General features: G+C 45.4%; 1 protein-coding gene across 7 annotated transcripts; it reads left to right on the forward strand.

Moving 5' to 3' along the window:
* Window positions 1-3585: 3585 nt before the first annotated feature.
* On the forward strand, window positions 3586-23992 carry AMPD1 (adenosine monophosphate deaminase 1). Of its 7 annotated transcripts, XM_081194699.1 has the most exons (16): window positions 3625-3701; window positions 5910-5921; window positions 9236-9413; window positions 11071-11236; window positions 15374-15539; window positions 17300-17519; window positions 17965-18094; window positions 18959-19153; window positions 19340-19471; window positions 19581-19744; window positions 20410-20536; window positions 20931-21094; window positions 22329-22449; window positions 22542-22715; window positions 22853-22963; window positions 23707-23992. In XM_081194699.1, exons 1-16 carry the CDS (start codon window positions 3680-3682, stop codon window positions 23863-23865), a joined length of 2241 nt encoding a protein of 746 aa, XP_081050825.1. In that variant the 5' UTR covers window positions 3625-3679; the 3' UTR covers window positions 23866-23992. The 7 variants fall into 7 exon arrangements, with proteins under 7 accessions (XP_081050826.1, XP_081050825.1, XP_081050827.1 ...); XM_081194700.1 differs by lacking the exon at window positions 5910-5921 and having other exon boundaries at window positions 3586-3701; XM_081194701.1 differs by lacking the exons at window positions 3625-3701; window positions 5910-5921 and adding an exon at window positions 8402-8467.
* The last annotated feature ends 1235 nt before the right edge of the window (window positions 23993-25227 follow it).

Here is a 25227-nt window from a genome sequence, read left to right on the forward strand (position 1 = left end):
AGAGATTCTCCATTAGTTATACATGGGTGATGGTGGAAAGTTCCTGAGTAAAGGCTGTTATGAAAGCTAGCATGGTGTAGTGGTCAGAATGTCAGACTGGAGGAGATCTGGGTTCAAATCCCCAGTCAGCCATTATGCTTACTTGGCCCAATTACTCAGCATAGTCTTCACAGGCTTGTGTCTTTTACCTTAAGGGGCATCGCTTTTCCTAAGGGAGCACAAAGCTACAATTTCTCCTATGTCCACAGACTACAGTCTGATTAGTGGGATAAGCCCATCTGGACAAACAAGACTTCTGTTGTTGGGAATTTAGAGCCTATAATCCTACCTCTGCCAAGCACTTGCACTTTCTGCTTTTGAAAGGGCTGCAGTGGATCCAGTTTATCTTCAATATGAGTTCAAAACTTTTTTGGGGTTAGTTGTCATGGATAACAAACCCTAGCCTGCTTCTACCCTAAAGTCACATTTTTGCATATGGGTCAGCGGTCGCTCAGAAATGTGGATTATCTGTTTCTAGGTGAGTAATACCTACATGTTGCTTAGTCTTCAGATTTTAGTGATCTTTGCCACCCCTTTTCTAGGTGCCCAGGACCCTTAATTCCTAGACTCGCTTGCCATGTTGACACATTTTCTGGGATTTGCAAGCTTCTCTCACAGGAGCTCAAGAGGAAAGCATAAATGCACTTTGATGGGTACTGCAAAATGATAAGCAACAAAGCCAGAAAGGTTTTCATGAGAACGTTGTTTTACCTCTTTGTTGCAGAAGTTTGGTTCTGTAGAAGCAGTGTGAAGAAGCTAATTTGAAGGAGAAACACTAACCAGGAAAATGTTATGCAGGACGTGTCCTACCAGCTTTCTTTGAATCATAGTGGCTGGGTAGAACAATTACAGAACTGTACTGTTGAATTGGTACACTAAATGGGCAGAGGATTTTTTGTGCTTTTTTTTTTTTTTGGTAACTATAAGAGCCCATCCCTTTCCTCTAAAGTAGGAATGGGAAACCTGTGGCACTCCAGGTATTATTGAACTTGCCTCAGCCAGCATGGCCAATGCTCAGGGATGACAAAGTCAAAAACAACCTATCAAAAGCAGTTCTCATTCCTCCTCTAAAGCTTCTGCAGGTGTGTTACTCTGGTATAAATTATCAGAAAGGAGCAAGCAGAATCTACGTATGTTTACTTCTCCCTAAATACTGGAGCTGGCTGGTGGCTTTCAATGCTTGCCACGCAGAGGAAATCCAATCCCTTAGTTATCTGATATGACCACATGCAAGTGTGACTTGGACAAGGGCTGTTGCTTCAAGAAAGAGTAGTAAGAGCTAGTCTGTGATGTGTGGACTATTTGTGCGAGTGTACAAACAGAAACAGCATTTCCCATACTTCTGCTAAAGGTCACAATTTGTTTTTATGAATTAAAATCAGGCAGAGCACTCACGGCAATATCTGAATTAAAATGAAGCTTTGCCGCTAAGAGTGAGACCTTACATTTGAACCCTGATTGTAGAGTTGGAAGTGATTGTGAGCATCATCTAGTCCACCCCCTGCAATGCAGGAATTACTATTGCACTGGGGAAATGTCTGTGCAGCGCACTTCTCCCATTCGTTTGCTTCCCTCTTTCTTTTTCCTAGTGTAAAGTATGAAGCCTTTCCCTAGATGTACCTGAGCTGACGTTGTCCTCAGCTGCCACTTTGTTTCAGCACAGGATCCGGGTGGTGCTGTGGTCTAAAACCACTGAGCTTCTTGGGCTTGCCGATTAGAAAGTCGGCGGTTTGAATCCCCACAACAGGGTGAGCTCCCATTGCTCTGTCCTAGTTCCTGCCAACCTAGCAGTTCGAAACCACACTAGTGCAAGTAGATAAATAGGTACCATTGTGGCGGGGAAGGTAAACAGTGTTTCCATGCGCTCTGGTTTCCACCACGGTGTCCCGTTGTGTCAGAAGTGGTTTAGTCATGCTGGCCACATGACTCAGAAAGCTGTCTGCAGACAAACGCCCGCTCCGTTGGCCTGAAGCAAGATGAGTTCCGCAACCCCTTAGTCGCCTTTGACTGGACTTAACCGTCCAGGGGTCCTTTACCTTTTACCTTACCTTGTTTCAGCATGGAATATACACATTAGTCTCAGCAGCACCCTAGTTCTGTGCATCAACAGCCGCTTCAGCCTGAATGTTTAATGTCAAAAAGCCTGCCACATCTTGGTGTCATACATGAAAAGAACAGAAGCCCAAACTGCTTAGGTTAAGAATCTTGGTCTTGAAACTATTGGATTTTTGCATACACATGTATGCCAGGAGAAGTTAGGCAGTGAAACTTCCCAGCCAAGGAGGAAAATGTACTTTTAATAAAGCCCTGCCAATGGGACACAGCCATCATGGAGCACAAGGGTCTATCTGCTCTGCTCATATCCTCACATTCTCTGTTCACCCTTTTCCTTCTGACCCCAAGGAAGCTTAGCTAGTTAATTTGATATTCTGGATAAAAGAAGGCGCAAGAACTCAAAAGAGAATTAACAAGACTGTAGAGCCTGAAGGTCATTCTTGGTTTCAGATGCAAATTTAATGCCGTTGACATTCAGCGCAGAAAGATTAGAAGCAAATGCACTCTTTATAGATAGCCATAGAGGGCAGATAGTTTGCGCATTCAAAAGAGTGAGCCATTGGGCTTGGCTGTAAGGTTGGGCTATATTGATGGGAAATAAGGAATTTGGAGCACCTGGTCAGAAGACATTGGTGACTGGAAATAGTTGTCGTGGTTGTACATCAGAAGCAAAGCAGTGTTTTAGGAAGGCCACTCAAATACTTGGCCCTGTTGCAGTAGTCATAATATTCATTTCTTGTGCTAGCCTTGCTTTAAAATTTGATTTTATATCCCACCATTCTAGCCCTTAGGATGACATTTGCCAATTGAAGTTAGTTATAAAATACAATAACATTAAATAATGTAACATCATAAAACGGGTAGGCTCAGCAGGGGGTAGAGAAAACAAATGTACCACTGGCTACCACAGAAACTTGAGCGTCCATTCTCAGGAAGGATTGGAGCCATATAAAGCCATACAATAACATTTCAAAAAAGCACTAAACATATTTGGTATGTATTGATGAATTCAATATTTCTTAGTTTTGCCATGCAATCTTGCTCTAAGGGAGCAGAGTACCCACCGCTAGCCTGGATTGATACAGATTTTGAAGAGGCAAAAAACTGCTTGAAAGGATACTGCAGATAAGTTCCAGTGCTGAACATATCCCAAAGGATTGTGGTGCAAAGTCAGTACTTTTTTATTCAGTGCAAATAGTTGTGCTAATCTGGTCTCCATTCATGAGTCAGTGATAGGGGCCACCTGTGACCAACTCAAAAACACCCAGTCCTGGCCATGATCCTGGCAACATTCTCTCATTTGTGGTGGGTGGAGCAGAGCTCCCAAATTTACTGCCCATACATCTCGGGACAAACAGAGTTAACCCCCAAGCCTGTAGCTTCACCTGTTAACAACTGAGACTTTGCCTGGCTGCAGCTTTAAATAGTCTGCTGCGTATTCCTTCACTCCTTTTAGACGAGGAGAGTTGGGTTACAAGAGCAGAGATAAATAGTAAAATGAGTGTTGGGTGGTTGTGCATTTTCGTTCTTCTACTCATCCACGCCACACTTGGTTTCTCAGGACTCTCCTGAGGTAGTAGGGAAAATGCCGAAGGTGAAAGTTCCAGGTAGGTCTAAATTCCCAAGTAGCCTTAGGCAAGTTGGGAGGAAGCCTTCTTTTATGATGAGGTCGGTGCCAATAGCCAGACTCTCAAGAATGGATTCACAAAGCAGCTCTGATTGCCTATTTAAGTTATGCAAGGCACAGGAGGTGGAAGGAGTGAGAGCCTGAGCCATTAGCTTTCCCAATATGAGTAGTTTGGATAGACAGTCAGGCAAGTGGCTTTTAGGCCACAGAAGTGAAATTGGATGAGACCAGTCGATTCAGCAGAACCCAGTTTTGCTGTGTTAAAAATTTATCAGAGGTTGGATAAACTTCCACAGGAGCAGCCCTAGACATTGGTGTTTGCCAGATAAAAGAGAAATTAGAGGGTTTTCAGTAACCTTTAATGGCTTATCATTAGCAGCAAAGTAATTAAGACATGCACCAGGCTAGTAGTCAAAAGGGGGCTGGATTTAGCTTCTCTTTGTCAGCTCGTAAAAGACCTGAATAAACCCTCCTCGGAATATGTTGCCTTCCAACTCTGCGGTTCAGTGCTGTTACTAGCAGAATAGCAACATGGTCCAAGGAATCTAGAACAAAACTGATTAGATTTATTGCATTTTTTGAAGCAGCAGCAGCAACTATCCACATATTAAATCTAAGCCTTTGATAAGCTTAAAAATTACATAAATAATCCTTTCAACTTGCTCTTATTTTGTTATGCTCCTAAAGGAACATTTCTTACAGCAAACAAAATGGGTTTAAAAAGTGTTTTGTCGCTTTTCTCTTTGTCCAATACTTCAAGTTGTTATCAAAGAGTTCAGTTCTCTCCCCCCCCCATATTAGTGTACAAAGATGCTTCCCTTTTAAATAAAAATACTGTAATAAATATCCACAGCTCATAATCAAATATTCCTACAATGTCCATGCCACATGAACAGGTAGCCTCAGGTCTGTTGATTTCGTTTGACAGAATGCGAATGGTGCAATAGTTTCCCTTTGAGTATGACAGTTATATTTAACAAACAGACCTTGGTTCCAGTTTGTACTTTTGCATGGTTTTTTTTAAAGGTGAAGTATAGGAAGTTTTGCTGCTGTATCCTTTCACTTCCTTTGAGCAAGCGAGCTGAGAAGATGAATCCTACTGGTAGACATGCTAATAAATTGTCAGGGGAGAATTGAGCATTGATGGACCTGTGCTTTTAATGGTAGAAATGTTGAATAATGCCCATAGGTGCCTACTAAGAAGACCTGGACCACATTTTTGTGTTGCACTTTCAACTGATATCTCACACTAACTTTTTTTTAAAAACTGTCAGTCTGCACCCCTTTCGGATACAGTGGTATCTTCCATGCTTGGAAACACTCCAGCTAAGGGCTTGTACACACTTCTGCTTGACCTGTGATTTGTAGGCATGGATCTGAGCGGTTTCCCTCTTGCCTCGCTCCAGCCCCAGGGAAAACACACTCTCTAGTGCTAAATTGGAGCAAATGTCAATCTGGAGAAAACCTGAATTGCTGTTTGCCCTGATTGAGCGCTAATGAGTGGGGGAAAGCAGTGGAACAAAAGGAAGTGGGGTTAGGCCCTCAAACTAGTCTAGGCTGATTTTCTCCTTACCAAACAACTGTTCTACATACTAGGTTTTAGAATATTTGTGTGTGGACTAAAGGATTATCTTTTCATATTATTACTTTGGCATATATGAAAGGTGGTAATCAGAGTCATGCCCCAGACCACCATATGTTCACAGAGTTACCATTTGCAAAGAGAGTATTACATTTGTAGGCAAATGTTCCAAATCATGCATACAAGAAGCTATATACCTTCAGATGTACAAGCACAGAGTCTGTGAAAACAGTATTTTTTGAATACATGGAGTCATTGAGTTCAGGCCCTCACAAGCCCCTTCCATATGCTCACTTGTATCCAAATAAATGCATGGAAAGGGATATTGGTGGTGCCAATCCCTGGTTCTGAGGTAGAATTTAAAAGACTGCATCCGTCATATCAGGATGTCTGGGCAAGTTGTCCCAAATTGCTTTCTTAACTGTTCTTTCTTCCCATTGTAGAGCTGTTCAACTACTATGGTATGTAGAGTATATATTTCTGCAAACATTTGCTCATTAAAAATGTTCGTTTCTGTATATAAATGTGGACAACGGGTTAAAAAAAAAACTTTAGGTGCTACATCCTGTGATCTGATTACATTTATTTTATTTCACTCTCAAACAGCAGAGGAGAAACGTGAGTATAACTCGGCCTTCCTTGTGCCGCCTGCTGCTTTGTTAAGCAGTTGATCATATCCAAAAGACAAATGATCACAGCAACTCAGCGACTGTCCGTTTCTCAGCAGTCATTGCCAGGAGCTATTGATGCATCTGGGGTGAGGAAGAAAGCTTGTATGGGGCTTGGAGGAAGGCAGGGTGTCATAACGGGACCTGCATGGGGTGTGCTGTCCTCATGAGTCTGGATGATTCAGCCCTTCATCAAACCTGCCTTTTCAAGGAGCTCAGATACCTTCCTTTGAGTTGCAATACTAGGAAGGAATGCTGGAGCCCAGTTCTCTCCACCAAGTCTTTTACCTGGGCACCAACTAGAGGCAGGGATGTGGGTTGCACTGTGGGTTAAACCACAGAGCCTAGGACTTGCTGATCAGAAGGTCAGTGGTTTGAATCCCTGCGATGGGGTGAGCTCCCGTTGCTCGGTCCCTGCTCCTGGCAACCTAGCAGTTCAAAAGCACGTCAAAGTGCAAGTAGATAAATAGGTACCGCTCTGGCAGGAAGGTAAACGGCGTTTTCTTGCTTCTCTGGTTCACCAGAAGCGGCTTATTCATGCTGGCCACATGACCCGGAAGCTGTACACCCTCGGCCAATAAAGCGAGATGAGCGCCGCAACCCCAGAGTCAGCCACAACTGGACCTAATGGTCAGGGGTCCCTTTACCTTTACAACTAACTGGACCCTCAAAAGCACCCTGCTTGCAGGGAAAAGAGGAACACGAGTGAATGGTTGAAGTTACTTGGTAGTGGGCCCACTTTGACTCTTGGGTTATATAGTTGGACTCTAAGGTTCTCTCCTCATTAAGCTCCTGGTATATGACTGCATTTCAACCTAAAAACTGGGCATTGGCACAGATTGCCCTTCTGAGAAATGGCTGTCTTTCTGGGCTGCCTGGCTACCGCTGGGTGCACAGGTGAGCATGAGCCACATTGCCCAGCAACCCCTGTGCGCAAGGGCATTTGCTGGGAACAATGTTGCTTCCGTGTTCTTGTGGAATTGAGATGTGGATCACTGGCTGCTTTGACAACACAAGAGGTCTCTAGGCAGGACTTAGGAGCTCGGAATAGGACGACAACCCCTTATGTCCAAACTTCTAGTCTGGTGTGAGTGTGGACTTCATTCCCCGCTCAATCCCCATGCACATTGTCTGTTTGGAAAGTGGCATTGCATGAACTTGCCATTTGCATGGCCTCTGGCATTCCCATCTCATTGTCATGATACCCTATGCTCTTCCTGCTTATTCCACTTGCATATCTCCTGCTGAACCAGATTACTTCCCTGCTTCCTCAATGTCCACCATTAAAGCAGTGCTTGCACAAACATGCCCTTCTGATAGCCTACGTGTGTGGATGGTTTACAGTGATTGAGATATTAAATTCTTATAGAAAAGCATTTTCTCGGCAGCAAAATAGTCACCGATCACCAAAACATTTTACTATATGAATTTAATGTATCCAATAAACTAATCCCATTAGTGCAAGGATTTCCATTTGGGCAATGGAACTTTCCCTCCTCCTCCTCCCCACCCCCATTTCTTCCCCAAATCTGCTCCAAAGAGTTGGAGAAAACTTCAGAACAGATTTAGGGGACGCTCAAAGAAAGCAAGAGAGGAGAGGTTCTGTTGCACAGTCCAAAGTCCTTGCACTAAGAGAACCACTTTGCTGGGTACCACCCAATATATCTGTTTTGTTAGTCACTGTAATAAATATATGCTTTTAATAATTAATTTCATCCTTCCAAAATCCAGAGCAACACACACACACACACACCCCTGCAGCCTTTTGTATGATACAGTCGTACCTTGGTTGTTGAACTTAATCTGTTCCGGGAGTCCGTTCGACTCCCGAAATGGTTCAAAAACCAAGGCGTAGCTTCCGATTGGCTGCAGGAGCTTCCTGCACTCAATTGGAAGCTGCGTCAGATGTTCAGCTTCCGAAAAACATTCACAAACCGGAACACTCACTTTCGGGTTTGCAGCATTCAGGAGCCAAAACGTCTGAGTACCAAGGCGTTTGAGAACCAAGGTATGACTGTACTAAGGCTGCAGTTCTTGGCACACTTACTCGGGTGATGGTGACTTTTACTTGTGAGTAAACATGCATAGAATTGGACAGTAAGTCATAGCCAATGCTTGATTCTCAGCAGACGTGACTATCCTGTGAAACACCATAACCTGAAAGGTCTCACACTATCCATACTCAGAAGGACCTGTACAGATCTGTATAACATATCCTTTCATGGGACTGTACCTGCATACACCACCATTGCTGGCTACAACAAGAAACATCATGCAGTAGTCTCAGGCTGTTTGAAAGATCAGAGCCTGCCTTTTGGAGCTCTGACCCCACAGTTATTTGTGAGCACTCCTTATTGTGCACCTTGAGATCTCTAAGCAGAAACATCTATGACTGTTGCCCTTTCCTGTACACGTTGCTCAGTGGCAGAAGGGTGATATCCAGGCTCTGATTTCCACAAAAACGGGCTAAGACTACAATGAGGAAGCCCAAAACAGGTAAGACACTTCTTTTCTAAGTCACCTGGTTTCACATTAGCTTGGAATTTAGTTTAGATCCAGTTCACAGTCCAAAGCAGGTTGCACCCACTATGGTGATGCCATCTACACTTACTGGCTGAGAAAGCCAAACCTATCAGTCCAAATTCAGCTTCATTCTTATTCTCATTGCCATGACAGCATACTCAGTGTAGAGAGGCACAAACATTTCCAGACTATGGAGAAACGCAGACTCTAACCACCCAGAATCTAGAGCCATGAGTGGATACCAAGAGAAGCTTGTCAGTCTTCACCTCCATGAAGCATTTATGCACCCCAACATGTCCATGGTTCGTCACTGGTGTTTCACCTTTCCTCACTGAAGCCCTGGAATCTCGCTGTAAAAGGTTATCAGTAGAAGTACTAAGAATACTATCTGCTTAAAACCCTGCAGCAACATTGAGTCAAAGTAGACTATGTTGAGGCTGATGGATCAATTGTGTGACACATGATACGGAAGCTTTGTAAATACTCTGCAGCCCTGTAGCTGCATTCTCCCCTAGAACTATCAAGCTGCATCCAGGAATGTGGTGCAGGTAAGTCTTCAGTTTCAGAGCACATGTGACATACTGTTTTAGCCTGTCAGTTCCCTGTCATGCGTACAAAGAGAATGCAGGCATGAGGTGGCCTCTGAGTGCACACAGGGCTGGTGTGCTGAGTGACGCAATTGATCCATCCTCCCGCAATGACCAAGAGCTGGCCTAGTGACCTTCTGCTTTCTCCTGACAGAAACGGATGATGCCATGCGCTCCTTCGCAGAGAAGGTCTTTGCCTCAGAGGTGAAGGATGAAGGGGGCCGGCACGAAATCTCTCCCTTTGATGTGGAGGATGTCTGCCCCATATCACATCATGAAATGCAACAGCATATGATCAACGAGGAGGAGAGTTCAAGTGACACTGGGAAAAAGTGAGAGTTCTGTATGTGTGCATGCACTGCTGGGATAATGGGAAATTGGGGCTGAGGAAGGAGGAGCCATGAAAGATTGGATGGGTAACCTAGTAAGGTGTGGCTGAGATAGATCCTGTGCCAGATGTGTGCTGATCACAGTACCTCTGAAGCATCATAATGCAGGTGCCAGATACACTTGCACTCACACTAAGGAAAGGTGGCAACGGATGTGAAAAGAGCTGGTTCCTGAACCTTGGAAGACTTGCGTTTATGGGAAACTACAGAGTGGCTGTGGGACGCGGGTGGCGCTGTGGGTAAAACCTCAGCGCCTAGGACTTGCCGATCGCATGGTCGGCGGTTCGAATCCCCGCGGCAGGGTGAGCTCCCGTCATTTGGTCCCAGCTCCTGCCCACCTAGCAGTTCAAAAGCACCCCTAAGTAGATAAATAGGTACCACTTTATAGCGGGAAGGTAAACAGCGTTTCCATGTGCTGTGCTGGTGCTGGCTCGCCAGAGCAGCTTTGTCATGCTGGCCACGTGACCCGGAAGTGTCTCCGGACAACGCTGGTTCCCGGCCTCTAGAGTGAGATGAGCGCACAACCCTAGAGTCGGACACGACTGGCCCGTACGGGCAGGGGTACCTTTACCTTTACCTTTACCTTTACAGAGTGGCTAATTCCAGTCGGAGCAGCCACCAGCACAGAGTGCACCGTCTGTACTAGCACCCCTTAATCATCAGAGCAGACCAAGTGATTAAGTATTTTGAAGATGAGCTTAAAGCGAAACCATTTGCTCACGTAGATTTTCAAAACTGATGTGGATATAAAACATTCCCCAAGCCACTTGGCTGGAATTGTTGGAAGAGTAGCCTTTGCCCTATGTTTCTAGGCACTGAACAGTTTTGAGCAGATATATTCTCAACCACATTGCCTTCCTACGGAAGAATGGAGTATTTCCATGTGATAATGACGGCAGATAGGTAGCTTTTCACTACAAGCAAGTGTGAAAGCCATGGTCTTATTTGTCCTTTTGATTTCCATAAGTGTGCCTCTTTTCAATACTACCTGAGCAGTAGCACTTTGCTCCTATTCCTCAGTGGCTTACTCTGACCCCATAATTTGTATGCCCTGTTTCCTCGTGGAAATGTCTTTAGATGCAGATTACAAATTTGCTGAAGAAGCTAGTCAATTCAGAGAAGGTCCAAAACCACACCAGAAAGATGCTAGTTCTGAATCTATTTATAGAATGTATAGTTCAGCTTCATCACAAGTGATCCTTGGGCAGATCACAACAACAAAAGACAAAATGTAATTAAAACATACCACTATCACTTCTTCTCTCCTTTTTCAAAAACCAATTCAAAGGCTTTTTGAATTGGAGGAAGAGATAGATCTTTAGTTGGTGCCACAAAATAGGCATGGTAGGTGCCAGCCAGTCTTCAGGGTGCCATTACTGACAAGGCCTTCCACAATACAGTATATAAAGACATTTGTATATTCCTTTGCTACCTCCCTCCAGGATCATGAAATATCAGCCAAACTTTCAATGTAGCCAGAGCTATGGGAAGTGTATGGTGAACTGAACATGCAATACAGATGATTGCTGCCAAAGCATAGACAAAACTATATGAAATGAGTTTCCATTTGTGTTTCTTTCCTTTTCTTCATCCCTCCTAGGAAGAAGAGGCTCTTGCGGCTGAAGACCATTGCACTGCTTGTTCCTACTGCGGGAAAGTCTTCGACCAAACTGTCCACCTTAGATGAGGTCATCTCCAGCAGTGCTTCGTATCAAGCCGTTCCCAAATTCCAGCGTGTTCAGATCACGGGCGACTATGCTGCAGGGGTCAGTAGCTGGAGGTGCCAAACCATCTCCTGCCATGGATGAGCCTATTCTGCTGCCTCTTCTTCCATTTTGTTAGATGTGGTACTCCCAATACTGTGGTACTCCCAATACTGCAACTTGAAATGGGGGGGGGGAGGTAACCCTCCTGTTTTTCAGGGCTTCCCTGAATAATAATAATAATCATATATTAAAAAGTCTGTTCAGGGTTGGTACACGCCATATATTTAAAGCAGACCTTACCTGTAGTATGTTAAGGGTGCTGAGTTTTGTAGCTCACTGGTAAACTACAGTTCCCAGGTTTCTTTGGGGGTGCTTTAAATGTATAGTGTGTGTGCTAACTGCAAGTGGGATCGACAAGGGAAGTAAAATAAAGTGTGTTCAGAGAATTTAAAAAAATAGCCCTCTAAAACTAAAATGTCATGAAGTGAATATAATCAAGCATTGTGCTTACAGAGCACTTGGAAAATGTGGTCCACTCCCCTTCTCCAGCACTGCCTTGAGAGAGAATATCTGCCGGCTTTATAGATGGGCAACAAAGGCGCATTTATTGGGCACAAACCCCGATCACGTAGAAAAGGCTTGCTGCTCTTTCCAGATCTCCATCCCCCATATCCCCCCCCCCATTTCAAGTTGCAAGAGACACAGCCCCGAAATGGAATGGGAGGAGGCGGAGTTCAGTGGGACTCCTGCAACTAACCTTAGCTGTGTCCTTAGGCTAGCTGCGTCTGTGTTTTGAGTGGCCTAACTTGAACCTGTTGAGAAATAAATCAAATATGGGGGGATTTGCTGGGTCAAGGGATATTGATGAAATTGAAGTGGGAACATCCTGGTGCTCAAAATAGCTCCAACAGCTGGATCCTGCCATGTCCCTGATCACCTTTCATTGCCAGCCTTGGTGGGTTATTGGAAGACATGGCTGCTGCTGGAATATACGCTGTACTCTCTCCTTCACTCGAGCAACCATACTGGGCTCTATCCCACAGACGGCTCCAGGTTTAAGCAAAGTTCTTGCTGTGGCCTCCCTCCTGGGTGGGCTTCCTTTGCAGCATTGCAAAACAGTGGCTCTTTCTTTCTTCCTTCCTTCCTTCCTTCCTTCCTTCCTTCCTTCCTTCCTTCCTTCCTAATTGTAAGGAGCAGAAAGGTTCCTGTGAGTGACAATCTCGTAATGTCGGCCATTTTGTTTTCCTTACCATAGCCCAGGAATTGTGATGGCCCAGATCATTGTAGGGAAAATAAAATGGCAGGCACCAGCTAAATGGCAGCCACCAGAGCTCAACGAGGACAGGCAACTGTCAGTGCAATCGGCCCTGCCAAGGACATGGGAGCCGCAATAGCTGCCATGTGCTGACGCTGGGCCTGCTTCATTCTCATTGCTATTGTTATCACCACCACCACCTCCAACCAGGCATGCTGGGAGACGACTCTTTATCTCACAGTGCAAGAGTAGGGAACTTTAGGCCCATGGGCCAAATGTGTCCCCCATGCCTCTCCATCTGGTCCTTGGGATTCTCCACAGGCCGCTCCCTCCCCCTACCAGCCACATTATCTGTCCTCAGGCTACAACCTCTGCCAGTTTTGCTTCACACCTTCCATGAGCGTTTTGGTTTTTGCATGATTTGAACTCTGAGAATCCCCTTTCCTTGCCTGCTGTATTATTTGTATCATTTATTATTCCTATGACAGACCCTCCAAGTGTCCCTATTTTCCAGGGACAGTTCCAGATTTACAGAAGCCATCCTGGTTTCTGATTTGATCCTACAATGTCCCACTTTTCCTACAATGTCCCTATTTTCATTGGAGAAATGTCAGAGGGTTTGTTCCCCCCCCCCAATGATATTTATTGAAAATTTTGAAATTACAAAGAAAAAACAGATCAGAAAAAGAAAATAGAAAAAAACAAAGAAAAAACAAACCACCTCAAACAATACAAATTCAAAAAACAAAAATACACCGCAAACAAACAAAAAATAAATCCATCATTCTCAAATCCTCAACTCTCATTACCTTCTTTCTTTGACCTCCTCCTCCTCCCTTTTTTTGTATCCTAGTTGAAAATTGTGCAGCAAATCCTTTCCATATTTCATAGTATTCTGTCGTTACGTTACCTTAATCTATTTTCATATTATCTTATAAAGAACCTTAAAAACTTAAAACTTAAATCTTATTTTTATCAACTTCTCACAACCATAATATTCTTACCTAATTCTTTAAACATTTTTACTAGAGCCAAATAATTTCGTTCCAACATTTTTCTAACATTCATCAATTTTATAAAACAATCCTGATAATAAAAAGAGAAATAAAAAGTCCAATCTTCATCCAGCGTCCCTTCCTCCTGGTCCCGGGTTTTGTCAGTCCTTTTTATCCCATCGATCTAGCGCATTAACCTGGCAACCTTATATCCGAGGCCCTTAAATCTCTTCCATGTCCCTTCTGCAACTCTTCTTCATATTCTCCTTTCACTCGTGGGAACTCCAGCTTGGTGATGTTTTTGACCCTTTTCAACAAATCAGCCCCTTTTCCATAGTCCAAACTCAACTCCATGTGGTATTTAAGAAGATGTTTCAGAATCCCTCCGAAATTGAGAGCCCCCACAGCTCCAAACATCTCACGGCCCATTGCCAGACTCAGAAAGTCCACACATCCTTGCATAGGGGGGTCTATCCAACCCCCCATTTCCAGACCAGTCCAAACTTTATCTTTCCAAATCTGGCTTTTTCCAAGTTCATTTGTCAAATCCAAAAGCTCTTGTTCCTGCAAGGCCGCAGCTCCCTCCATCTCTGGCGCCCAAGATTCAGCAACATCCTCTTCTCTCATTTGCTCTGTCAGGACACACTCCTGATCTAATTCCTGGGTGGGCTCCACATAGTTTCCCACTGCCTGTTCAAAAATTCTGGCCGCATTAGTCATCAAATCCATCTTCTCACTTAACTGTTCCAGTAGGGCACTTCTTTTACAGAGAGCACACAACAGAGCCTCTGAATACATTGTCCTTCAAGGTCACAAGTCCATTCCCACGATTGTAATCTGAAACAGCTGCAAGCTCCCTGGAATTGGTTACAGTTTCACAGTCTCCCTCTAGGGGGAGAACTTCTATTTGCTCTTGCAACAAAGTATCTTTTTTGAGATATTTTGTCAATATTTGTTCCTTTAAAGTGCGAAAGGAAACAATGGAATCACTATGTTTCCTTTCCTTTAACTATCTGTCAAAAACGTTTGTCTCTGGTCAATGAGCTTCAAAACATCAGTCCTGACACCCCGCTCCAGGATCAGGATGGTGGAAAGTTACTTTACTTTAAACTCACTTCTGCAGGTTTAAACAGTCCAAAAAAGATCCCCCTTCTTCTCCTGCTACCGAAGGGGGGTTCAACAATTTTAAATGATGAAAGCCAATCCTTTAGAAGCGATTTTCTGAGCTCTAGTTTACGTTGTCTTTGCTTTACTCTGTCTACAAAGAAACGGAAGGCTGACTTCCTGTTTAGACTTTCCCGTTTCAGTACCAAATTAAAATAAATTTTAAAGTCCAATTCCTTTCTTCTCGCAAGTCCTTATTTAAAGTCCAATTGTTCAAAGTTTAAGTACTCACGGGTGCTTATTTTAGAAGCCAAATTGTCCCAGGAAAAAGGCAGCGCTCTCCAGCAATGGCTGTGCAGCTTCGCTCCACGTAAATAGCAGTTGACTCACAGCACCGCGCCCCTCTGCGGGTTGGGGGGGGCGCTAAGGGTGCCCGCTGAGTCCCATGGTCACAGGCTTCATCCGCCTGTGATTTTTAGCTGGGTCCCCGCTTCGCCGTAGCGGAAAAGACCTGTTTCACGCAGAGCTAGTCCCTCCAGTTCAAAGGGAGTCCGCCATTGCCGATGGCGCCACCCCGGAAGTCCTAATGTCAGAGGGTTTGGAATAGGGCATCCCTATTTTCCTCAGAGAAATGTCAGAGGGCATGGAATAGGATATCTCCATTTTCATTGGAGAAATGTTGAAGGGGAAGTCTCTATTTTCATCAGATAAATGTTGGAAGGTATGGAATAGGGCTAAAGTGCCCTTTTGTGGTTTTCAGCACACCTGGGTTTTCCCCCCTTTTGTTTTGTAATTTCTGTCTTTTTTTATCAGTGCCAGAAGTTTTAATAAATATTTCCACAGGTGACAGTGGAGGATTTTGAAGTGGTCTGCAGAGGCCTGTATCGTGCCCTGTGTATCCGGGAGAAGTACATGCACAAATCTTTCCAGCGTTTCCCCAAGACTCCCTCCCAGTTCTTGCGCACTATTGAAAGTGAGGTGTGGAAGCCAAATGACGACCTGCTTCCAGGTAAGTACCCAGGCAGGCTGTGCAGGCTGTACTGGGTGACTGGGCTTGTGGGTGTGTCCCAGAGCAAGACAGCAGGTGTCGGGGTGGGTGTGGGTGGGATGGAGGGCACTGTGGAGAATTGCATTAGCTGCTTCAATCTTTTTTTTAAAAAAAACACACCACCACACTCCTGTCTGTGCAGAGCTGGTGTGCTGAGCATGCAGAACGCTTACGAACATAGGGAGCTGCCTTAGACTGTTGGTCCATCTGGTTCAGTATTGTTTACACTGACTGGCAGCAGCAATCCAGGGTTTCAGACAGGAGTCTCCTCCAGCCCTGCCTGGAGATGGCCAGGGGTTGAACCTGGGATCCACTGCCTTCCATTCGGATGCTCCACCACTGAGCTATGGGCCTTCCTTACTTAGAAGTAAGAGCACAGTGAGAGCAGCTTTCTGCCGGGGCCTGTGAGAGCCAGGCCTTTGCAAAGACTTGAGGAGAGGAGCTTCCCAGATGGAGTTGTAGAGGTTTGGCACCTCCCCTCCACCTTGGCTCTCATTCTTATCTGAGCAAGTATCTTTTTGAATTTACTATGAATACTGTCAGGTAGTCAGAGAATCTGAATGACATGTAGCCTTGGCCTTAGGGCTATATTTCTTGTGCTGGACCTCTTTCCAGTGTGCAATATCATGCCATATTTTGGCTTAGCTTTGGTGACTCACCCAGTCTGCCATTTTCAACCTCACCCCCCTGTTTTCCCATGTTACAAAGAACAGCCTGGCCTAAGTGGAGTTCTCATGCTTCTGTCACACATGCTTGTTCATAACAGGTAGGAATATAGGAAATTCCCTTTTGCCACATCATCTAGCCTGCTGTTGTCTACTGTGACTGGCAGAGGCTTTCCAAAAGACATCTTAGCTAGGGTTCCTTCATACCATCCTCCATCTGATCCTTTTTTTTAACTGGAGAGGGCTAGAATTGAGCAAGAAACCTATTGCATGAAAAACATGTGCAAAGGGGTATTCTTCTTAGTCTGTATCTGAATCAGACTTTAATTCTCTGGTCTAGACTTCCATTATATCAGATCTATCTACATACAAGAGGAAAAGGGGCCTGTGAATCAAACGAGGATATGATGTAAAGCAGGGATAGCCGACAGGTAACCTTGGGAAGCTGTTGGACTTCAACTCCCATCAGCCCTAGCTAGCATGGCCAGTGGTCAGGGGTGGTGGGAGCTGTAGTCCAGCAATAAATGAAAGGTGCTGTGTTGGCTAGCCCTGGTGTGAGGTATGAAAAGCCTAGGCACCCATTATCTTAGGGCTAGAGCACTGACCGTGCTGCTTCTCCTTCTGCCTTTGAGGCGGAGGCAGGACTTTCACATTTCTGGGAATGCTTTTCACTACACACTCAAAACAAAAGATATGTGCAATTACTAAAACACACCTAAGCTTGTTATTAGTCACGCAGAATAAATTGGATTTTAGGATTGTGCTACAAGAGGCGCCATCTTGTTAAAGGATACTCATGCAGTCGGGAGCCAAAATTAGCTAAAACAAAGACAGAAACTGTAGCAAAAGCATCTGCATGCAGGGGATGGATAGTGGTGGCGTTCTCTCATGGGGATTTCAGCCAGTCTCAGTCCTGGCAGTCATGTGGTTTCCTTAGCGGTGTAGAATTTAATTCTTGTAGGTTGACAGCTGTAAGAGAAGCATGCTAAAAAAACCCAAGCCTTTTCCTTTGTCCTTCCCTTGTTCGACGTTAGTGCACTTTCCTCTTGATTTTAGTGTTCTCTCCCCCTGTGAAGAAAGACGAAGATCCCTTCCAGTCTAGCAACTTGCCCGAGAATCTGGGCTACCATGTGGAAATGAAAGAAGGTGTGGTATACATCTATGCTGACAAAGCTGCTGCTGCCAGGGGTGAGCCCAAGGACCTGCCCTACCCTAACCTGGATGTCTTCATTGATGACATGAACTTCCTGCTGGCCCTTATAGCTCAGGGACCTGTGTAAGTGTCTTGGAGGTATGGCCCCTTCGCGCATAAGCAGGGCCAGACCAAGAGATTATTGAAGCCTCAGGCAGAAAATCCAAAGGGCGCCCAGCCTGCAATGAAAAATGTAACAGTGAGCTAACAACCAATGTGCTTCCTTTTATTGATGCCCAGGGTTTGCTGCCTAAGGTGGCTGCTGCTGACCTGGGTTTGCCCTGAATAAGAAAAGGGCAAAAGTCTAGCCACCCCAAGGCAGCACACATATATCCCTGTTGCAATGACTTCTGCTGTCTCGGGTCACTTGCTCTGGAATGTGACCTTTATCAAGCTGTCGTGTGACAGCAGCAGGGTTACTTCTGGCTGGCAAATGTTGGTTGCGTTGGCAAGCTGGTGAACCTGGGCTTGGCCTCTTATTCTGCAAGTGGCTTATTTGAGACGATGCTCTTTCCTTTGACTGTTGCAGCAAAACCTACACACACCGACGCCTTCGGTTCCTCTCCTCCAAGTTCAGTGTGCATGAGATGCTGAATGAGATGGAAGAGCTGAAGGAGCTGAAGAACAACCCCCATCGGGACTTCTATAATTGCCGTAAGGTGAGGGATCTGTCCAAGGTGTTGCCTCCTCAAGCAGAAGTGGCTGATCTTTGTCACCCTCTGGGGCTGCAGATCAAAGTGGGTGTGGCCAAAGTGTAGGTGTGGGTGTGGCCAATATTTTTTAAAGGGCAAATTTTGCTGGATCATAAAAATTACAGCAAAGGATATTTATTTTATTATGTGAACTGCCCTGAGACCTCCGGGTATAGGGCGGTATATAAATTCATTCAATAATAATAATAATAATAATAATAATAATAATAAGAAGAAGAAGAAGAAGAAGAAGAAGAAGAAGAAGAAGAAGAAGCAGCAGCAGCAAAAATGGTCAGTATCTTTTTTAATTTAATTTTTTAAAAAAATATTTATTCATAATGGATGGATTTGGGGGTTTGGGGGATCAACAAAACCTTTCGGACCCAGTGCTACCAGAGGAGAAGTAGTCAGTAAACATATTTTTTAAATATTATTATTTTAATTTACAAGATTTGGAGGGGCTTTGGATGGCCACAAAAAACCCCCACACATGTGGCACCGTAATATTACCATCACATTCTGGCCTCCCCCTGCAAAACTAGTGGGAGTGCATTAAGAGCTTCAAAAAAGTCTGGTGTCACAGTGGAAGGCCAATAGGGGCAGTAAATAAAATAAAATAAAATAAAATACAGCATTTAACTACTATTTTTTAAAGGCAAATGGGAGAGGGTTGTGGGGGATGAATGAGACCTGCAAGTTGTGGGTTAGGTACCCTGGCCTTAAGGTACAATGATGTACCTCATCAGTGCCTCCCCCAATATTATTGCTGGGGTGGGTTCTGTGGGAGGGAGGCATCTGCCTCCTAGGCTGACCTTTCTCTTCTCTTAACAGATCGACACACACATCCATGCTGCAGCTTGCATGAACCAGAAGCACTTGCTGCGATTCATTAAGAAGTCTTACCGGGAAAATTCTGAAAGGGTTGTGTACAAATCCAAGGACAAGACCTTGACGCTCAAGCAGCTTTTTGAGCAGCTCAACCTTCACCCTTATGACCTGACTGTGGACTCCCTTGATGTCCACGCAGTGAGTCCTGCTTTTCCTTTCCAGTACAGGAGATCTCCCACCCTTCCACATGGTCTCTGTCATATGACTGTCTGTGGCTAATTACTCCCCCCCCCAGCTGTTGCTGCCCCGCCATCTCTACCTCCTACAAGTATTCTTTGCTCTGTGCACCTAGCCAATGACTTCTCCTCCTCCTCCATGTCACAGGGCCGGCAGACCTTCCAGCGCTTTGACAAGTTCAACGCCAAGTATAACCCGGTGGGTGCCAGTGAGCTGCGTGATCTCTACCTCAAGTCTGAAAATGCCATCAATGGTGAATACTTTGCCACCATCATCAAGGTTAGAGACTATGGTATGCAAGGGTTTGTGTCTGTGCGGCTGGTAGACTGAGGATAAGGCCAGTTCCTGGAAGCAGATCAGGTAATCCCTTTCCCTTTTTATTTCACAGGAGGTTGGCTCTGACCTGGAGGATGCCAAGTACCAGTACGCAGAGCCACGGCTCTCCATCTATGGGCGTTCACCGGAAGAGTGGCCAAAATTAGCCAGCTGGTTCAACGCACACCGTGTTTATTCACCCAATATGAAGTGGATGATCCAAGTGCCCAGAATCTAGTAAGTACTGGTGGGGGCAAAGTTTGATCAGGTCAGAAGTGCCAAATTCCATGTATAGATCTGATTAATCCAGATTCCTCCTCTTTCACTAATTATGGGCCCCTCCATGCACCCTACCCCTTCAGTACTTCCCCTCTCTCCCCTATCTCCTGGCCTGAAAGTGAAGGTTTCTCTTCCTTTCCATGCCTGTTTCCTAGTGTGTTGCCTATGGTCTTGGGCAGGTGCAGTGGAGTGGAGTGGGAGAATATTGGATCCTTCAAGGGGACTGAACTCAGGGGAAGCCATCTACAAGGATTCTGGCTCAAGTCTGCAGACTTATGACCACTAGTCTCAGGTTCAGTAACAGGAGCCTGGCTCAGTTCCTTACCTGGTAGTATCATAGCCCTGAGTTTGGCTGGCTCTTCTTCCTCTGACTCTGATTGAGCTCAAGGCCAGGGCCATGACATTATCTGGATTTCCTTTTGTTTCCTTTGGGTTCTATGGGACAAAGCAAAATGAGCAGGAAGCTGGGACACAGCTGGGACAAAGTATGTGCTTCAGCACTGAGTTCACTTGCTTCATTTCAGTTGCTTCTGCCATTTGCATCCCGCTTACATTTTCCTTTCTCTCAAACGTCCGACGTAAGTGGTATGGAAACGAGCAGAAGTGTTTCTGTCTCCTCTCAGTGATGTGTTCAGATCAAAGAACTTTTTGCCACACTTTGGGAAGATGCTGGAGAACATTTTTGTGCCAATATTTCAGGCGACAATCAACCCACAGGACAACAAGGAGCTGAGTGTGTTTCTGCGCCACGTGAGTACTGTTGCCCAGAGGCACCTTGGGCCTAATCCTAGGTAGTGACAGGCTTTGCTCTTTGAAAGAGAGAGTGGCCAATACAGCACCAGAAACCCGAGGGTGTATCTAAGTCAGCATATTGTCAACCAGATCTGGCCAAGGGTCCACCTCACTGAAGGTGATGCCTGGTAGATACTACATAAGAAATGACAACACCTAACCACTACTGGATTTCAGTCTTCCAGCTTCAACAAGGTAGCACCTTGGACAGAGGTGGCCACTCTGTCCCCCTGCAGCAGAGGGTGACTGTTGGGTGATGGGAATTAGAGGTTATCGGCTTCATGTTATTTGGTGAAGGTGGACTTGCTTTTGGAGTTGGTCCCTTCCTCAGAACCAATTGTACGATTTGCAGATTACTGGTTTTGACAGTGTGGATGATGAGTCCAAGCACAGTGGACACATGTTCAGCACCAAGAGCCCCAAGCCGGAGGAGTGGTCCCATGAGAAGAACCCCTCCTATACATACTATGTGTACTACATGTATGCCAACATCATGGTCCTCAATCATCTCCGACGGTGAGTCCCAGCCTGGGCAGAAGGATTATTGCCAGGTGAAAGGCTTCGATTACAAATAACCTGCACCAACATTTGGTACAGCGTTTCTCAAACTTGGGTCCCCAGCTGTTGCTGGATTACAGCTCCCTTCATCCTTAAATACTGGTCCTGCTAGTCAGGGATGATGGGTATTATAGTACAACAACAAGTTTGAGGAAACACTGCTTTAGCAGGAGTAACACTCCTAGTTCTGCTGGTTCTGATAAGACCACCCACTAACCCTGACTAAAGCATATTGCATTTCAAGAGCTTGACGGCATCAATCCATCACCTTCATTGATCCAAAGCCCTAAGAGGCACAGTTCCAGGTTCTGCTAGACTTAAATGCTTGGATTCTAACCTGCCTTCTGTAAATGAAACAGAATTCACATCTGCATAAAAGAGGTTTGCCGCCTCTTCTCTCCCTCTGCAGCCTCCTGCATGTCCCCAAAATCTGCTCTTGGGGATTGGGGGGCCCTTAGGAATGGTGCAGTAGGGAGCTCAAGATGAAAGGGGGAGCTGGTGAAAGCCACTCCTCCTTTATGTGAACTGAGGACTAAGTAAGGATCCAATATAGTGTTGGCAAAAGTAATGTCTTCATATAATAAGACCAGGACTGCTGAAATAATCTCTCTCAGATATTTATATATATTTTTCCTTTGCTAGTTTGAGAATGGGTTTTATACACCATAATAATATTGTCTAAGCCTTCTATTAAAAGAGCTAATGAGACTCTGGGACCTAACTAAATATTATCTGCAGACAACTGCGATGAAACAAGACAGGTGCTTTTATAAAGAAGAGAAAAATGCTTTAAGAAAGATCTATTTAATACAGAGAAGCAGTGAAGGATCACTTAATCCTTTCTGTTCTTGCTGCTTCTCTCAACCAAACTGCACCCCCAATTTATCCCCCCATCCTGCATGAGTTTCAAACATGTATTAACTTTGTGGGCAGAAAAGCAACTGGATTTGTGTGGCTGTGGAGCAGAGAAGTTACAGTACACTCATCTGCATGTTAACATGGATTTTTATCATTCACCAATGCAAAGCACAAAAGTGAAGTCCCTGCTGCTTGCTAATCCCAGCATTACACCAGCATGTTTGGTCCCTTCAAGTCGGAAGCTGTCTGGGGCCATCTGATGGTTGCTTCCTAAATAATGCTAGAAGTGTCCACTGTTCTGGGTTTTGCATAAAGGCTGCCTTGCCACCCTCAGGGAACGCGGAATGAACACTTTTCTGTTTCGTCCTCACTGTGGAGAAGCTGGTGCTATCACCCACCTGCTGGCTGCCTTCATGACTGCAGATAATATCTCCCATGGTCTGAACCTCAAGAAGGTGAGTTGCAAGATGTGCTGGGCTGTGGAAAGAAGATCCCCAGGTGTCCTTTCATGCTCATGTTGATCTATCCTTGCCATGTCTCTTTGCAGAGTCCTGTGCTGCAGTATCTGTACTACCTGGCTCAGATCCCCATTGCCATGTCCCCACTCAGCAACAACAGCCTCTTCCTAGAATATGCCAAGAACCCACTTCTTGATTTCCACCAGAAGGGCTTAATGGTGTCTCTATCCACTGATGACCCTATGCAGTTCCACTACACCAAGGTAGGCAGCTGGATCCTTTCCTAGGACTGCTGTTTGCTCTCAGAAGTGTGAGGGCAGCTAGCGTTCAGGGGATTATTGCAGCTTCTGCGACAACCTTTGCAATGGCTACACTTTGTATTTCACTTTTTATTCCCCAGGAGCCTCTCATGGAAGAATATGCCATTGCTGCCCAGGTCTTCAAGCTCAGCACCTGTGACATGTGTGAGATTGCGCGCTACAGTGTTCTGCAATCTGGCTTGTCTCATGAGGTATGGTGTTCAATGGAAATCTCAAAGGGCTCCTGGATATGGGTGATTTAGCAGCACCAAATCACTGCTGTTCTGCTTTGAGCTCCAAGTGGAATAACAATTCTGGTTCTAGACTTCTAACAATCTGTAGCCAAATGATCCGTACCCCTTTCCTCAGCTGCCATTTTGGGAAGGGAGGTTCATTTGGAAATTTGGGGGTGGGTGGGAATAGTGCTAAATACTGCCTACTCACTGCATCTAGTATGGTTCCTCACTGCAATGGTCTCCCCACTGCAATCTAGGGGTGAGGGAGGGGGGGGGAGAAAGACCATGCTATTTGGAAAAGGAAGCGTTGAAGTAATATAGCCAATTCCTAAAGATGGAAATGGCTAGTTCAAATTCTGTAAAATATCTAGGCCATCTACACCAGGGAAGACTGTGGAGATTTTTCACTGAATTTTCTGACTCTGGGGAGAGGAAAAAAGTGAAACAGTGGAACAAGACAGATTGATGTTTTATCTTACAGATGCTTTGTCAAAACTGAGTGAACTAAGTGTGGCTATTCCACAGTATGTACCCTGTGGCTGTGTGGAAGTAGATCACCGCCTCAGGGCTTAGTGACTGGGAATATAAGAAGGGTTGAGCAAACAAAAGAGGGTACATGAAAGCAATGGAAGCAATAGCGTTTTCTTTTTATGGAAAAGGTGATGGGAATGGGAGTCTGAGTGAGGGGGTGGCTCTCATTTACTGTATCATTTCCACAGGAAAAGCTCCATATTCTGGGAAAGAATTACCAAGAAGAGGGGCCTCAGGGCAATGACATCTGCAAGACCAACGTGGCTCAGATCCGCATGGCCTACCGCTATGAGACATGGTGCTATGAGCTCGATCTTATAGCCGAAGGGCTGAAAAGTACTGAATAGAACCATATAGCAGGCTTGAGTAATGAAATCAGCAGTGCCATTCAACGCCAGGCAACTGTAGAGATGGAGAGTGAGGGATTATTGGCGCCAACACTGTTGTTTCAAATTACATACAGTCTAAAAGAAATTACGTGCAGTGTGTTTACTAAACTCTTTGCTCTCCTTCATTCTGTGAGCAAGGTGCAGTTTGCCCTGCATCCTGGGTATCTCTTGCCATGAATACCACAAAGATATTTATGTGAAAAGGAATGCAGGAGCCCCTGTTTCCTGGTGTGAACTGTTGTCTTTTATTCCAGTGCTTTCGAAAAAAAAAAAGTAGGAACATAGGATTAAAGTGATCCACACAGCCCCTTGACAACGATGCCGGCAGGCAACACTGCAGGCACATTAAACAAGTCATTGTCTCACTGCCACAAGCCATTTCAAGGGCAAAAGGAGGCCATGTCCACAAAGAAAATGACTGGATTTTGTAGTGCAGCAGGCACACTCTGGTCTGTATGAGGGACCCCCAGAGGCTTGATAAGGGCCTTAACTTTGATGCCTCTGATGAAGTAAAAATCCACTGGTGTTGACCCATGCAATAACACAGACTGTCTCATACTCCAACTGGACTACAGAGCACCCCGTACTTTGTATAGTACAGCAGATACGCTTACATGTTCCACCAACCTCTGTCTCCCTTCCTGGGGCAGAATGCTTATTAAATGATTTCAGGAAGATCAGCTGGGTGGATGGGGGTTATCGGTTCTCAGCAGATAGGTGATTGAGTAGAGATTTGCATCCCTGTTGCGTTACTGGGCTGGGAAGAGAGGTTTACAGTTCTTAGCCTGGCCCAGCACCCTGATGAGGATGCAAATCTTTTCCTCCCTGCTCATCAGATTAGTTATCTGGTGTGTGATTTGTAGCTCAGCTCCGCCATGGAGAGGCACACTGCATTTTTTCTACTCTTGTAGCAGAGGCTTAAGCAGGTCAGTTTCTGTTTCACTCTACCCCACCAGATTTTCCCTTTCCCCTCCCGGCTGACACTCAATATTAAGTGGCTTCTGGACAGAGGCAGCCCACCCACAAGGCAGGGTGAAGCATCTGCCTCAGGCAGTGGCGTAGCGTGGGTTGTCAGCACCCAGGGCAAGGTAAGTAAACCCGTGGATTTGCGCCCCCTAACCCTAACCCCCAGATGTTGCGTCCGGTGCGGCCGGCCCCCCCTGCACCCCCCACGCTACGCCACTGGCCTCAGGCAATGGAAATGTAAGAGGTGGTGTTCTGCTTGCCACACTGCTTCCACTGCTATGAGGGGGGCATTACAATGTGCCATCGGGGAAAAGCTGAGGGCCAAGGCTTGAGGAGTGCCCCGACTCCCGCCAG

Source organism: Podarcis bocagei (assembly GCF_964188305.1).
Source record: "Podarcis bocagei genome assembly, chromosome: 5".
Taxonomy (NCBI): domain Eukaryota; kingdom Metazoa; phylum Chordata; class Lepidosauria; order Squamata; family Lacertidae; genus Podarcis; species Podarcis bocagei.

Excerpts from the sequence above, each read along its gene's own strand:
- AMPD1 (XM_081194699.1), top strand. The coding sequence starts at position 3,680 with ATGCCGAAGGTGAAAGTTCCAG. Across the intron at positions 19,154-19,339 it reads ACTCCCTTGATGTCCACGCA|GGCCGGCAGACCTTCCAGCG; the intron begins GTGAGTCCTGCT and ends TCCATGTCACAG. Across the intron at positions 22,450-22,541 it reads ATGGTCTGAACCTCAAGAAG|AGTCCTGTGCTGCAGTATCT; the intron begins GTGAGTTGCAAG and ends GTCTCTTTGCAG.